The sequence below is a fragment of the Leptonotus elevatus genome, chromosome 16 (assembly GCF_054856555.1).
Source record: "Leptonotus elevatus isolate MCC_2025b chromosome 16, RoL_Lele_1.0, whole genome shotgun sequence".
In the NCBI taxonomy this organism is placed as follows: domain Eukaryota; kingdom Metazoa; phylum Chordata; class Actinopteri; order Syngnathiformes; family Syngnathidae; genus Leptonotus; species Leptonotus elevatus.
In genome coordinates this window covers 10300934-10316577 of record NC_141254.1, presented here as the reverse complement: position 1 = coordinate 10316577, position 15644 = coordinate 10300934, and the positions used below count along the sequence as shown (strand labels likewise).

The window sequence follows — 15644 nt, the reverse complement described above, 5'->3', positions numbered from 1 at the left end:
CAGTATACTGGATTGTTTCAACATTAAGTGGCGGTGGTCGTTGAGGACTAGCGGGAGGGAGGGGGTGGCTTTTGTCTTTTTTTTTTGTGTGTGTACTGTCTACGGCTACAAAAGCCGACGCTGCAACGGGGGGGGGGGGGGGGGGGGGGATGTGAATGCGACAAAAAAATCCGAACAAGGCACAGAATTTTCTGCAAACGGTCGGGACTCGACAACAACAAGAAGAAAATAAAGGTGTAGTTAGGTAGGTGCTGAATGGTGAAGCTCTCTACGGCGATTTTCTGACACCCCCAAAAAAACCCACCCGTCCCCCCCTTTGTCCGCATCCTAAAAACAATCCTTTTTATTTTTTTTGGGGAACACATAAACATTCCAACCTACATCTGCGGACTAGACTAGACAAACGGCTTTTCTTTTGCACCTTCCACCTAAGCCCCACTAAAGGCGAACCTTGAACCATCTCCACAAACCGGCTCCCCCTCCCATCCCCGAGTCCCCCCCCCCCCCCCCCCCCCCCTCCCAGCAACAGCTGCATCCCAAACAGGACACTAAAGGTGTCGGGGTCCTGCTTTGATTAGATGTAGTACTCCTTCTTTTCGTCGGAGTTGGTGTGGCCGCCCTCGGCGTTGATGATGGCCGTGTCGGCGTCCGCCGCGTCGTCCGCCCCTTTGGCTTCGTGCGTGAAGTATGTACCTGAGGACGACCAGGGAAGACGTCACCGGCAGAAAAAGTGCAAAATGACGGATGAGAGCAAACCAGGAATTGACAACATTGCAAGTTTTCCAAGTCGATTTTCTTCACCAGAAATACCCAAAAAAAAAAAAAAAACTCAAAAAGCAAAAATCTTGAACGCTCGCTATATAATAATAACACGCAGACGACCGCGTATTCTCGGTTGGACTCTTTACCGGACGGCAGAAAGATCGAGTACACAGCTGTGGAAGCCTTTTCCGCTCGATGCGGAAGAAGGTCTAATCTGTCCAATATGGTTTCTACTTTTAGCCCGTGTGACAATGTGCGACCTGATGGTCTTAACTGGTTTCAACTGGATACGTACGCCAGAGTGCAGATAGATAAGAAGACGCCAAGCCAGGGCAGGTCACGGTGACGACAGCCGAGCTCAAGTCGCCTATCTAATCATAAGAAGGCCTAATCTAGCAGCCATTTAAATTTCTTGGGCTCCTCCTGGAAATTTGCCCGAAATGGTCCTCCCCTTTGCACCCGTAGTCACCAACTGGATAACAGCCTGCTGCTCAGATGACACCAAAGATTAAAATGAGCCGCGACATCCTGCGCCACTTAATCATGCTAATCTCCCGCCATGTGGCACACCGGCGAGCCTGCGCCTGAACCGCCCCCTCCTCTTCCGAGTTCCGCGTGCGGCGGCGACTCATCCGGGGCCTCCAAATTGACCTTGCCGAGGTCAGCGGGAAATGAAGTGGCGGGATGAGATTTACTCTCATCCTGTCACAGTTGAGTTTCCAAAACGAGGAATGACGCCACTTGAAGTTGCTGATGTTACCCTTTGACCTTTAGTGTTGACGGGGAGTGGCAATAAGGAATGCTTTATACCTTCAATGACTCTTTTTTTTTTTCATTGTCATGTACACGCGACCCGCCACCCTCCCAACCCATTAGGGGACTGCGAGCTCGTACCATCTTCACATAAACCACACATCTTCGTGACCTACATTTAAGCAGGTGCGAGAAACCCGCATAGAAGAGAGCTTCTCAAAGTTTTTCAGTTTTCTATCTTGAATCTTGCTAACTGACTTTTTATCGAGTCTCTCCAATTCATATTCTCGGTCAAGAAGGAGGGACCAATCGCCGTCCACCGCGCATCGATGAGCCGATCGGCACCCGTTACCTTTGTGCCTGGCGAAGTAGCGTCCCAAGACGATGAGTAGACAGAGCAAGGCGAAGACCACCACGGCCACGACTCCCCCGATCACCGCGTGGTCCACCGTTCTGGGGGCTCCCTCGCCGGCTCGGGAATCTGCAACGAGAAAATACGATTACGTTTTTGTAGTGATCTGGTATCTTTCACGCGGGACGCTCGTCCGGATGATTTGTGACAACGTCAAAAAAGATGGCGAAGTCAACTGCAGTTCAGATTTTCATGGTGTGCTTCTTTCTTAGTACTTTTGTCACCTCTGGACTGACCACAATTAACCGTATCAAAGAAATCCGTTCAATCTATTCGGACAGAGAGCTGTCAGTACGCTATCGCACACAATCGGAAGAATATCGTGCCCCGATGAATAGAAAGGACATTTTCCAGGTTTGGAGGAACAAAAGCCAGTCACTTAATCGCTGCTCGCGGTGGCTTTGGTGGCGAGACAAATGGCTTTACCTGATAATGACTTGATGATCTAATCCACATCTCCGCTAATCCGTCTTTGTGACCGTCCACCATAAGCGAACAACCCAAAATATTTAGTCCTTAGCTAATTGAGATCCGTGGATACAGATTGGGTAGAGCTGAAGATCCCGATTACAGAAATTATTGCGATCCTGACTGATCGATGGAATTGAAAAAACGGATAAATGACAGCATAGTCAGATCCCAACAAGTCGGAGTTTGATTGGAGTGGAAAACCACGTGCCGACTCAAAAGACCAACCCAACTTGTGGAGTCCATCCCAGGGTACATTTCAGCAAACAACCACTCAATTCTATGTTTTCTTGGTAAAATGCATTACTGAACTTTTAGGGCTTGTTAGGAAGCATCACTTCCTGGCTATGGGTTTTCAAAAGACTTACTTTGCAGGCAGAGTAGAAAGCCAGAGAAAAAAAAAAAAAAGCGCATCAGGGATGCTCGCCATCGGTTCTTAGCAATCTGTTCACGCGGAGTGGCCCATCATCCATTAGCTGTAGTAGCTCGCTACCCCCCCCCCCCCCCGCCAACTCTCTCACTAAGGGATTTGCTGAGCGGGGTCCAGGAAGCACAAAGATCAGGCCACATTTGACTAATGAATGCCAGAAACGGAAGCGAGAGAAATTATGGACAACATCAGCCAATATGGAGGAATAATGCAGGAGCAGAAGTGCCAGCCACACTCCACAAAATTGTTCCCCCGATGAATCCAAAGGGGTTATTTTGACTTCAGATTTCGCTTCCAGCGGCAGCGGAAACAGCAGCTTCAGTTCAAGCCAGCAAAAAAACCCGTCTTGACATTTGATTGCTCTGAGGCCGCCTGCGACATCTCCGCGTTGACATTGTTTCCCATTACGATGTAAATGCGCATTCTGGCCCCGAGGGACGGAACGCCCGCGCGCGCGTGCGGCGCGGTTAAGGAAATGTAAAGACACAATTTCTTTCCGTCTTTCCTCTTCTCAGCTTGACTACGGAATCCTGCCACGGTTGCGTACGTTTCTAACACGCGCGGGCACACGTTCTTCGCGCCACTTGATTGTTTTAAAAAGCCTTCAAAATAAAATTGGGCTGAATGTCACGTTTGAAGAACTCTTGTTTAATAACTACGCAGGCGGCAGCTGGAAAACATCTGCTGCCATGTCCTGAAAGCACTCCCCCCCCCCCCCCTCGAAATCGCAATTTGCATGTGATATCAAGTGAGCGTCACTTATGAGCAATTACTGTCCCCCGCCGGAAGACACAAGACAGCACGTTTGTGGAACTCGCTCACGTGGGGGAGTCAAACTTGAAATTGTACGGGTCATTGTTTCCAGCATTTGGGGAAATGTATTTATTGTTGTTTCTTGGAAATCTTTTTTTTTGGGACAGAATGACAGGAGATTGCTGTTTCCTTTAACTGCAGTTGAAGGTGCAATTTCCCCGTAGTGCCGTTTAGACAGCTGAGGCGAATAAGACAGACGGTCATTAACATATCGATTTCGGGCTTGAGGGATAATTCAAGTCAGACATTTTTGTTTTGCTTTGCTCATTTCCAAAGAGCCGTCGCTCGGTTACAAGCATGAGCTGCGGTGGTGGCAGCAAATTTCGCAACAGGCAGAAGATTGACAAAAAGTCAACAGTTCCTACTTGAAGTTTCATTTAAGCCCAGATCGCACTCCGGGGCAAGCGTCGAACCAACTGTTTTAACAGTTTTTCCTGTCAACACACGCGACAAGAAAAAGCATTTCAAGTGCTGGTGAGTGTCTAGCGAATGTTTGCGACCTTGAATGCACGCTTTACGAAGCCTGACGGGAAATCAACATTCGCAAACTCTGTGGCATCTAAACTTAAAAAAACAACAACTCATATTTCAGCTTAGTTGGATGTTTTTTTGTGTGCTCTGTCAATCTTCCTGTTGTATGTCTACAGTAAGTATTGCACTGCCCCCTGGTGGCCATGGCACATTAACCGGAATGAGCAGTACAATGTCCATTGAATTATCATGATTTTTCATTTATCTTCTCTTTAATGGCGTACAATCCTTGAGTTATTTTTCTTTTTATCATTTTTTTTTGTGACACCACTACATACAAATGACTTCCTTTATTTCAGATTTGATGTCATCTGAATGAGGTCGCACATGGTAGAAAGTCAGCCAATGGGTTTCAAGAGAAGTCAGGTAAGGCCCAGGAAGCAAATACTGCACAACTGGTCACTGCGTTAAAGGCATACGAAATAAATAGTCGCCATCTGGAATGTGACGAACTTGCTTGGTCTCAATTTAATATGAGCCCGAAAGACAAACGATTAACCGCGGATGTTCTTCAAGCAAGGTGTCCACGGGGATAAACAGACCGACCGCGAGTGCCAAGGTGGAGTATCTCATTTTTCATAGCACGCGTTGACAGCGGCCTTGATTTGAGACGGAGGGGATCTCCTAATTGGATCTGCTAATCTGCTAATTAAGCATTTGCGATTTGGCCGGTGTAGCCCGGCGCTGCCGTCGCCAGATAGAGGAGCAATCAGCGGCGAGTGGGCGGGGTGTCATAAGAGCACGTTGGCTTGTCAAGATCCGCCCGCGACGCTCTCGCCTAAAGAGTAAATGTAATTAAAGTCGCCGGTAACCTATTCATTGAACCTATTTGAAAATGTCAGCTCGAGCTTCTCCTTGTCAGGTACGAACGTCGCTCTCATATAGAGTGACTTTCTCACCATGTCGGAAAGTGTTTTAATTATGAAAGAATGACGGCAGTCCTATTAAAACACTGGCAAGAGTGGAAGGAGTCAACGAAAGCAAAAAAAGTGAGACGATTAAAATCGATTGTTTAACATTTTGACTCCGGCATTGACCCGACGACTTCCATTCGGTTTTGTTTTTGGACAATAGCAATAATGTTCAGCTAAAAATGGATCATATTTTTAACTACTCATACTCCTTAGCTCATTTCATCCTTGCACACATTTTATTTATTTATTTATTTATTATGGGTCAAACTCCGGTCCTCGAAGGTCCTGCAGGTTTTGGAGGTTTCCCTCTTCCAACACAAGCTGATTCCAATCAACGGGATCGTTATCAGGCTTATGCAGTGCTTGCTGATGAGCTGATCATATATCAGCTGTGTTGGAGAAGGGAAACATCCAAAACCTCAAGGACCGGAGTTTTGACACCTGTGCTCTAAGACCTTTGGAAAAGCATTTTGGGAAGATGATGGATGATCCATTTATTTGATTTGATTTATTTTTAACAAATCTATACTTTTGGTCAGTCCACACATGGGTGTTATTTTTACAATTTGTTGACCAAGTGCTGAACATTACTTGCACTCTGACAATGTAATGTTAATGGATGAACGAACATGCCGTTTTTGGGGGGTTGCTGAAAAGTGATGATTTTGGAGGTCCAAGAATTCTGCCCAATGCCAGCGATAAACTGCTTGAAGCATTTTACTGCTTGTGCGCGGTATATGGTATCGATGTAAGGCACAAAAGCAACTTGAACGAAGCTGTGTTTGGTGACATTTTGGGATTTGTAAAGACGTGAACGGAGTTCGTTGAAAATACGGGACCTGGAATTCACTCAAAAAGTCCGCTTGAAACCAAAATGGCGGCTTTCCTGAAACCCAAAATGTACGGAATAACAATAAAGAGCAATTCCACCGGTGTAGAACAAAACATTTTTTTTCTGGGTTTTGAATATTAAAAAAATAATAACTGGCCAGCAACAATAAGTAAAGAAGACAGCAAATTGCCGGTTTCCTTCCATCTTTCGTGATGACAAGCCAAGCAAACATTCAAAGTCATTCCAGGAATAAACCAACAGTCTATTAGCTCTCGAGGAACTGTGTATCTTTTCCCTAATGGACTCATTCATCATTTATCTAATCAGGGCCAGTCTTCATCCAAAATGTAATATAATTATGTGCTATAAGCGTTCTCGGGATATTGCGCTGAATCTAGGCCGCGGCCAGCTCGATAAACACCTTCTAATAATGGCTTTTAGTGGTCTCGGGAGTGACTTATTCCAACGCATTGAGGACTCGCCGTAGCTCCCGAGGCCAAATGAGTTTGTGGCTCATTGCGATGATGTGCATCGGGCCTGTTAATGGCGGTGGGTGGGTAGGGGGAGGGGCTATGATTATCAACCCCCGCAACAACACAACCTTCCCTTTCATCCCGTTGTTACCGAGCTGCATGAAAGTCAACTGCAAAGAGAATATCCATGAGAGAAAGTTACAAAAGCGAAAATGTCACGTCACATTTTTTTCATCTGCTGTCAAAACATCTTACTGTCCTTACTGGGGAAATCTCATCGCTTGACTGCAGTGTCAACTTTCCACCAAGAGAGGGTGCTATTAGACCCTGAAATGGTCATGAGTCATTAGCATACAGTCCAATGGAGTTTAATGAGGATGGGAAATGTCTCGATGCAGTAACATGGTGCCAGCGAAGCTCCGGGGCAAAAGTTTCTTTTTTTTGTTTGATTTATCCAACTCAGGCAACTATTTTTTTTTTTTTACTAAATTGAACATTTTCTAAGTTCCGAACTTGGTCACGGAACAAATTGAGCTGTAGTACACAAGGTATGGCTAAATATCAAACGATGGGAGTGAGTAAGGAAGTGATTCAAAGGTGGCAATCACAAGACGGTTCAAGTAAAAAAAAAAAAAAAAAGTATTGAGGACGTCCTCAATGAAGCGCCCTCGTGCACTCTCAGGGCTGTGTTTATTTTGGTGCCTGGCAAAATGACATCAGGGGCTTTGCGTTAACGTGTGCCTGGCAGACACTTGCTGTGCCCGGGTACGGGAAAGGTGCCAAGCCCCCTGAATGAAAGAGCGAACAAAAAAACGGCCGCATCGGAATATGTGCGGCAAACAGCCCGTGGCAAATCTACTCTCCACCTCTCGGGTGAGTTTTCTCATCAACTTTTCATGCTTTTTTCCTGCCAATTTAAATGAATAAACAACTGAGAGAACAAATTGTCAACTTAAATTTCAAATTACAATACGAGCGAATACCCACATATACTCAACAAAAATATAAACGCGACACTTGTTTTTGCTCCCATTTGTCATGTGATGAACTCAAAGATCTAAAACTTCTTCCACATACAGAATAGATGGGTTTCTATCCAATTGTTTTGAATTTTTGAAGCGAATTTACTGAACATGCGCAAAACGGACATGCGACTTATGCCCTTTTCCATCTGTTCTTCTTTTGTGAATATTGAGAGGGGACTCCGCCGCTGTAGGTGGCGCTATACACCATAGAGATGTGATCCACCAGTAATTTAAAAGAAGAAGACTGCACCGTGCGATGACATCGTATGAGTTTTCTTTGTAATTCTTAATAAACCAGGAGCGTTTCTTTGCTGTTTTCCATCTAAAATTGCATTCATATATATATATATTTTTTTTTTATTATTTCCAGAAAGATTTCTGCTTCGTCCCCCCCCCCCCCAAACATACCTTACCTTGCAAATGTACGTGTGGCGTAATATCCGGTTTATTTGCAAAAACTGTTTCCATAGCCAAAATTTGCAATTTCCTTTTTTCGATCTGGTTCAAAATCCACCCCCCCCCCCTAAGCGTTTTTTTTTTTGTGTGTGCGAATTTTGGGCCCTTTTTCAAATTTCTAGCGTTTCCATTCAGTTTTAATTTTGCATTTCTTGAAAATTCAAATAAAAATGGCTGGATGGAAACCCGACTAATATCACCATTTCTCTCAAATATTGTTCACAAAGCAGTCTAAAATCTGTGATAAGTGAGCATTTCTCCTTTGCCGCGATAATCCATTCTACCTCACAGGTGTACCATATCCAAATGCTGATTAGACACATCATTAGTGCACAGGTGTATCTTAGACTGCTCATTATAAAAGTCCACTCTAAAAGGTGCAGTTTTGTTAAATTTCCTGGGGACTCAGAAAACCAGTGACTAAGTGACTGGTTTTCTGACTCCCCAGACCCCCCAAATAAAACAAAACTGCACCTGTGAGGTGGGATGGATTATCTCGAGACGTGTTCACTACCACAGATTTAGACTTAGCTTTGTGAACAATATTTGAGAGAAATGTTAATATAGTGATTGTGGAAGAAGTTTTAGATCTTTGAGTTCATCTCATAAAAAATGGAAGCAAAAACAAAAGTGTTGTGTTTTATATTTTTTGTTGAGCAAATATAACGGAAAATGAAAACTGACGACTCACTTGTGAAACTCAAATCGGTAGATACGAGAAAACCCAACGCAGCTCTGCTTACCTTTTGGCTTTGACATGATCGTAGGGGCCAAGCATGTCTGTATGATAGGCTTTCAGTCAGTTGCTCGTTTAGGTTTGATTTCCCCAAAAAGTAGCTACAAAGGAAATGACTTGGTTGTTTATTTTGACTGAACTGTATTTTCTCCAGAGACATAAACTTTAATGCTAACAACTTTGCCCGTGTCAACCCTAAGAACAAAAGAAAACATCTGGCTGCCAGCGTGAGGCGTTCAAAGCGTTGACGTCACCGACTGGCAACCCCGGACGCAGATCCGATGATAAATGAGCTCCTTCCTTGGCGTGCAGGACAGCGGCTCCAAGTAATTTCCCAGGTAATGCGGCCTACTGGAGCATTACGCGCCAGCTGAGAGGAAGGAAGGCGCGTAATGCCTCAGAAATGAGACTTTGGGGGAAGAGGGTGTAAACAAGACAGAATCAAGATAGGAGCGCTATTATTAGCACTCGCCGCGTGTCATTGTGTACGCAGGTAAAAGGCGTAGCTCGATTATTGACACATCACAACACAAATGCATTCGGGTAATACATTTGTCACATACTCCGTTTACTCACAGAGCGCCATCGGCTATTTATTTACTCCATTGAAAAGTGGACCAAGCAAAGTTTATTTATACTTTAATAGGAGGATTTTTTTTAAAATAAATAAATATATATATATATATATAAAATGTAATTGTGTAGATGTTGCATAGATGATTGTTTTTACGATTTTGTGGCATAATGACTCGTCAGGAACGTTCTCCCGCCGCCACCCAAAAGCGCATTCAACGGCGCCAAAACAGTTGGCGAGCGTGCCCGCAGGTGTCTCATTTGCGGCAGGTAGCAGAAGCGGGGCGACAGATGGGCATGATCGACAGCGGATGGCAAATTCGCACGCGCGTCTGCTTGCTGAAATGATAAAAAGTGACGACCGGCACAAAATGAGCTGTTTTCCCTCTTCCTCGTACCGCTGGAGTTAATTTATTCCGAGGCCATCCTCAAAACCAATACGATTTTTGTAAGTACTCTAAGTTGCAGGAAGATTAGTCAGTCACTGCAGAGGATAAAGAATATATGCCTGTGAGTATTGTCAAATTGTCTGTCTGCATGTGTTGTTGCTGCACCATTTGTGTTCAATGCTTTAAGCGTTATAACAATGCTACGTAGATGCTATAGATGTTAGCCTGTTTATGGTGTTTCCCATTATGCGTAAGCATCAAGCTAGAGGACTTAAAGGGAGTTATGTGTTTGCTGTTTTGGAAGAAAAAAAATATCATTCATTTCTAGTCATGGATGACAGGAAAGAGTCATCTATTGTGAAAATTAAGAATTTTCATTGCTGCTGTTATACTTATATTTCAATTGTATGACAGTAAAGTTGTTCAAAAACAGAACAGTTTTTTAGAATTACAAAAAAATGTCATTCAGATTACATTTTTCTTTTTAAACTATTTAAGTTTTTAGTAAAAAAAAATTAATAGTGGTTAACTTTTTTTTTTAAACTTATAAGCGCAAAAAGGATATGATTTTAATGTAAGATATAAAAACAAAACTTTTACACTTATGTCACAATAAAGCATATTAATAATAATAATCATGTAAGATAACAATGAAAAACAAAAATGAAACTTAAAAAACTAATCACTTTCCTAACTTATTGTTAAAGTTCTTTGAATGGAACTTCTTTAATGGAACTCCATTTTATTAATGTGCTATAAATGGAGTAAAAATGTGCACAAAACTTTCTCAAGTGACAAAGTAGCATTACATCGCCTTCACTTGATGGTTTCTTTAAAAGGCGGCAAACTTCTTGACGCTGTAGAAGCAAACGGGTGACATCATTGACGATAAGTGTGGCGATGAGGGGGGACGCTATTCGGCTCATCCTCCATGTAGTCTTTGCTGCTGTTGGTAGCGGCGTCCGAATGTTCAAAATGTCTTCCTGTGAGTCCCATTAGGGCGCAGTCTCTTCCGAAGTCTGCCGCTTGCGGATCTCGCGGCGCCGCTCAATTATCCCGGCTACTTTCTCCCGCTTGCTGACAGCCCTGTTGACAGGCATCTCCCCACCACCCGCCCCCAACCCTTGCAGATGTGCTCACCTCTCCAGACAGGAAATTAATCGGCTTGCAGCTAGCCGTCAGCTACGCTAGCGGCTGACATCTTGCGCTAACGTGCCCTTTTGTTTAAGAGCGAGCGGATCGAAGACGGAAAAGTCGAGAGCGTCGAATGTCATTAGAACATTTCAGCATACACGACTACAAACGACCAAAATAAACAGCCGTGTGACTGGTTGTGCAGCAATATTAGCAAAACTAGAGACTGTGGAGTCTAGTTTCGCTAAAAAAACAAAAGCAAAAAAACAAAACACCAATACTAATGCTAGTGTGTCTGGTTCTGTGGCAGTTTTATACTCCACAGTCTCCTCTTTCCAGCAGTGCGTCCACAGTCTCCCCTTGGATAAATGTCTTATACTTATATGTTATAACATTTGATAACACCGACAAAAATCATCAAACCAAATACACAAGCTAACATTAGCGTAGCTGGTTTTGCGGCAGTATTACACTCCACAGTCTCAACTTGGCTGCACTATTTTAACATTTGAGAAAAGACAACTAGAAATGACAAACACCAATGCTAACATTAGCATGCAAGTTTTGTGTTATCACACACCAGTGTCCCCTTTCCTCTAGCTGTCTCTATTCTTGTTGCCCGCAGTCTCCTCTTGGATATAAACAAAGTCTCCACTTTGCTGCACAATTGTAGTTATTGAAGACACCCACATAGAAATTACCTTAAAAAATAACAACTTACGCTAACAGTCACGATTCTGGTTCTGTGGCAGTATTATACTCCACAGTCTCCACTTTGCTGCAACGCTCCATTTTTTTTCCTACTCTCAGTCTCCTCTTGGATAAAAGTACATTACTCAACACTTTCTTGTACCACTGTAGCAGTTGTGGATAAACAAGTAGAAATAACCAAAAATTAAAACACATGCTACCGTTAGAGTATCCAGTTCTATGGCAGTAATATTCTCCACAGTCTCCATGTTGCTGCATTGTAGCATTTTAGGATACATGGTTGAAAATGAGCAAAAATAAGCCCATGCTAAAGGTTAGCAAATTACATTCTGTGGAGTATAATACTCCACAGTCTCTACTATCTGTATTCTTCCGGCCCTCAGTCTCTTCTTGGATAAAATGTGTTGCATTTAATCCGCGTTGGCTCTATTTGAAAGTGGCGAGCTCGACCCTCCTATCCCTCCCCGCCACGGAACGAAATGGACAATGTGGCCGTTTCGTGGCAGCCGCCTCGTTCCGCAAATCACAACAAGCTGGGCATCGCCATGGCAACAAGATTTCCTGCGGCTCAGCGGTCAACGTTGCTGCGATGGCGTGTCAGTCACGGGTGCAAATGTGTGACACGCGCAGCCTCCGCTCAACACGGCGAGGTGATTCATTGGCTTAATGGAAGCCTTCAGCTCAAAATAACACGCAGAGGGAAAAAGGAAATCGAGAACTGCTCAGTCTGGTGTTTAAACTCCTTCGGCATCAATTATGCATATTCAATATCAATTATGGTTATTTGCCAATTTGTGGTTCAGTATACACACATTTTTGGGGGAACCGATGCGCCATTATTCGCTGCTTATGAGCTAATACAAGTCTTACTTAGGCGCAATCTTGCTAAAAGTTGTTTTTGTCGGTGGTCATATAAGTTAAGTATACATTTTTGTTTGCCCAGTGATGCCATGTTAGTTTCTGCTAGCATATTTAGGCTAATATGCTAACTAAGACTATTTATGAGCCTCATGTGATGGTGGTTTGTTTATGATGAATAATTGAATTATTGACTACAGTTGTCCATGTAACATGGGTTCAAGACTGCGTACATGCTAGATGTATTATTATTTTTTAAGTCTGTTTTATTACAGACCACGTTAAATAAATCGATGCAAACATTTGAGCAAGCACAATTCAGAACTTGAAGTGAAGTGCTGACTTCTACTACTCTGCATTAGTCCAGCAGGGGGCGGGGTGATCTTTGGCTCATTTGCATGTGACAGGACCGCCCCCTCAACCGGAGAGGCCTAAATAGTTTGTAGTAATTGTTCAATTTTGACTGACTTTGCCCAAAGAAAGTCACAGTCTCGTCATGAAAACAATTAGCCACTTATTTAGCATCACAGAAATAAACTGGAGAGGATGAGGAGGTGGCGTACGGCTCTGATCATTTGCATGGTGACATACTTGAATAAACATGCAGGAGGAACCCCCCCCCCCAAAATAAAATAAAATGTATCGATAATAAAGTAGAGATACCAACCATGAGCTGCAGGTTCAGTGCTGGGCGCAGTGTCTGAGCGAGCACACAAGGAGAGCACATGGTGGAGGAGGAGGAGGAGGTGGAGGGAGGTGCGGAACAGGAGAAACGGCATGCAAATAAAGGAGAAACGGGGAAGGAGGGAGAGGGAGGGGAAGAAAACAAATAACAAACATAAGCAAGCAGTCTCAACACTAGAATATACGACAAAAAGACAACAGGCTACAGGGAAATCAATGACAACCAAAAGGCTGTGCAGCAACACACACGCGCACACGCACACACGTTACTGTGTCTGGCTACATGTTGTATTACTTGTTATTGTGTTAATGATTTGTGATGAAGGGATGGTGGCTTTGTGTCCATTTTAAAGCGTTTGAAGGGGTAAGCAAAGCCTCAAAATACCCGGAAACCGCATATGTGGAAAATTGTCATCCATTAACCTGCCGAATCAATAAATCAAGTCATTGATTATGCCTAATTCTGAATACAAAAATTCAACAATCCAATGTCTAATGGTAACATAAAGCATCTGCTAGCAGGAAGCAGCATGGTAGTGGGAGTGGACCATGTGGAACCCCACAATATGCTTGTCGACACATTCAACTGCTTTCCACGCTTTGCCGCCACGACACATGCCGATAAGCACGCTTTGCCAGCCATAATTCTATATGCATGGCGGCATGAGTGGCGCCCGGTGGTAGCTGGAATGCCAACAAGCCGCCGGGCGTCCCCGCTGGCAGCCAAGATGACTTCTTTACGTCTGATAGCTTTTTCTAAAAGTCCGACCTCCTCCACTTAGCTTTGGATTGGTGATTTCCTTTTATCTTCTCGAGTGTTTTCCACCTCCCGCCGAGCTCCGCTGATGGAGACGAGAGTGGCTGGCTTTGCCTCAAGGAGGTCCAGAGTTTTTGTTTTGATAACATTTACAGGTCTGGAGGATCGACGGTATTAAGTTGTTGATTCGATGCAGCTTTGCTAGGAACTTCAAGAATTAATACGCTCCCGTGAAGTCCCACAAATGTCCAAAATCAGCTTCCAAGTGGTCGGAATAAATAGATGACGACCGCTATTTAACATGAAGCATACAAATTGTCATCTTTTCTCGGGAAAACATGGACAATATGTTATATACAATATTTTTCTGATAAAAAAAAAACGTGGCGAATGTCTATTTTGGGCAAATTCCATAGTAGTCCATCAAGCCCTGAAATGTCCGCTTCAAACCAAAATGGCTGACTTCCTGTTTAACTCATTCACTCGCAGCCATTTTCACTGAAGCAACCCCCTTCGCTCCTGTCAGTTTTTCTGGATTTTGACTGAATTTGCAAGGCCCACAGAATATTGTGTTCTATTGCTATAAAAACATGGAACCTACCAAACGAAAGATTAGAGTCTTCTTTCATCAGGAAAAAAAGTATATTTCTAGTTTCATCATTATTTACAAACCTGTTGAAAACACTGGGAAAAAGAGCTTGCTGCAACATGTCCCTGGTTGATCTCTTTAACTTTTGTAATTACTACCACTGCTACCATTTTCTGCAGTTCAGAGGCTGCATCAAAGCCTTCTGTATGCTCTCGCATAAAAAAAACTAATACGATTTTTGGAGTGAAGGACAAAGTGTTAAAAACGTATTTATACGTTTTTGGGTTTGAAGGAGTTTTTAATTTGGCATGGCATGGAAAAATGGTGACTTTTCAAGTATGTTGAGGTTTCCAAACAAGCAATCCCATTAGCGTCATTTCCTTAGTTGGAATACTTTAAATGACCAGCCCTGGAATTAATCTAAAATGGCCGCTCCAAACCAAAATGCAGATTTCCCGTTCACGTTCGGCATGAAGGGCTTGTCCACCCAAATTTGTGTTGATTGGTGAAACCGGTGCCCAGAAGCTTATTTCGTTCTAACTTTCCACCAGGGGGTGCTACATTTTCACAGGACAATTACGATGCTAAAATTGGTGACTTTTCGCATGTTAGGGCCACCAGAAAAGCCATTTGACTTAATTGGAACATTAGGAGTTGATCAATATCGACCCTGTAGCTCACCTGAAAAAAACTTCCTGTTCACTTTCAATTAGTCCCTCAAGAAAGCGATTCCACATTAACTCATTCAAACCCAAAAACGTATAAATGCATTTTTTAATACTTTGTTCTTCACTCCCCAAAACATCTTTATTTATTTTTTAAGAGCATACAGAAGGCTTTGATACAGCTTCTGATCACTTAAAGCACTGGTAGTTATTACAAAAAACAGCCAGCAGGTGGCGGCAGGGTATAGGAGATCATCCAGGGCCAACAAGCTCTTTTTGACAGTGTTTTCACCATGAATGTGAATATTGATGAAACTTATCTATATTCTAATGCAAATTTAAAAAAAATCCTGATGAAAGAAGAGACTCATCTTTTTTTTGGTAGGTTCCGTGTTTTTATAGCAATAGAACCCAATATTCTGTGGGCCTTGCAAAATCCTTCAAAATCCAGTAAAACAGCCGGGAGCGAAGGGGCCTGCTTCAGTGAAAAACACTTAATTATTTTTTTTTAAATTCCAGTGTGTTTTGTGGTATTGTTTTTTTTAGGATGGCTATATTGATCCATTTTCACCTGGATAATGATGATGCCAAATCTGGCGAGTTTTCAAGCATGTTGAAGGGGATTTATTCGTGGTAAGGCAGCTTTTAGATACAATCATAACCGACTTAGTTGTTGTGT

The 15644-nt window shown here is 43.2% G+C and overlaps 1 protein-coding gene across 4 annotated transcripts in view; it reads right to left on the bottom strand.

Moving 5' to 3' along the window:
- Window positions 1-499: 499 nt before the first annotated feature.
- The window catches only part of cadm1a (cell adhesion molecule 1a), a 260393-nt gene continuing 245248 nt past the window's right edge, over window positions 500-15644 (bottom strand). For 2 of the 4 annotated variants that reach the window (XM_086098648.1, XM_086098650.1), the window contains 2 exons: window positions 1868-1996; window positions 501-693 (listed from right to left, as the gene is read on the bottom strand). In XM_086098648.1, coding sequence (XP_085954774.1) covers window positions 575-693; window positions 1868-1996 — 248 coding nt within the window. In that variant the 3' untranslated portion in view covers window positions 501-574. Of the gene's footprint in view, window positions 694-1867; window positions 1997-12937; window positions 12971-15644 lie in introns of all 4 variants that reach the window. The other 2 variants (XM_086098647.1, XM_086098649.1) reach the window with 2 other exon arrangements.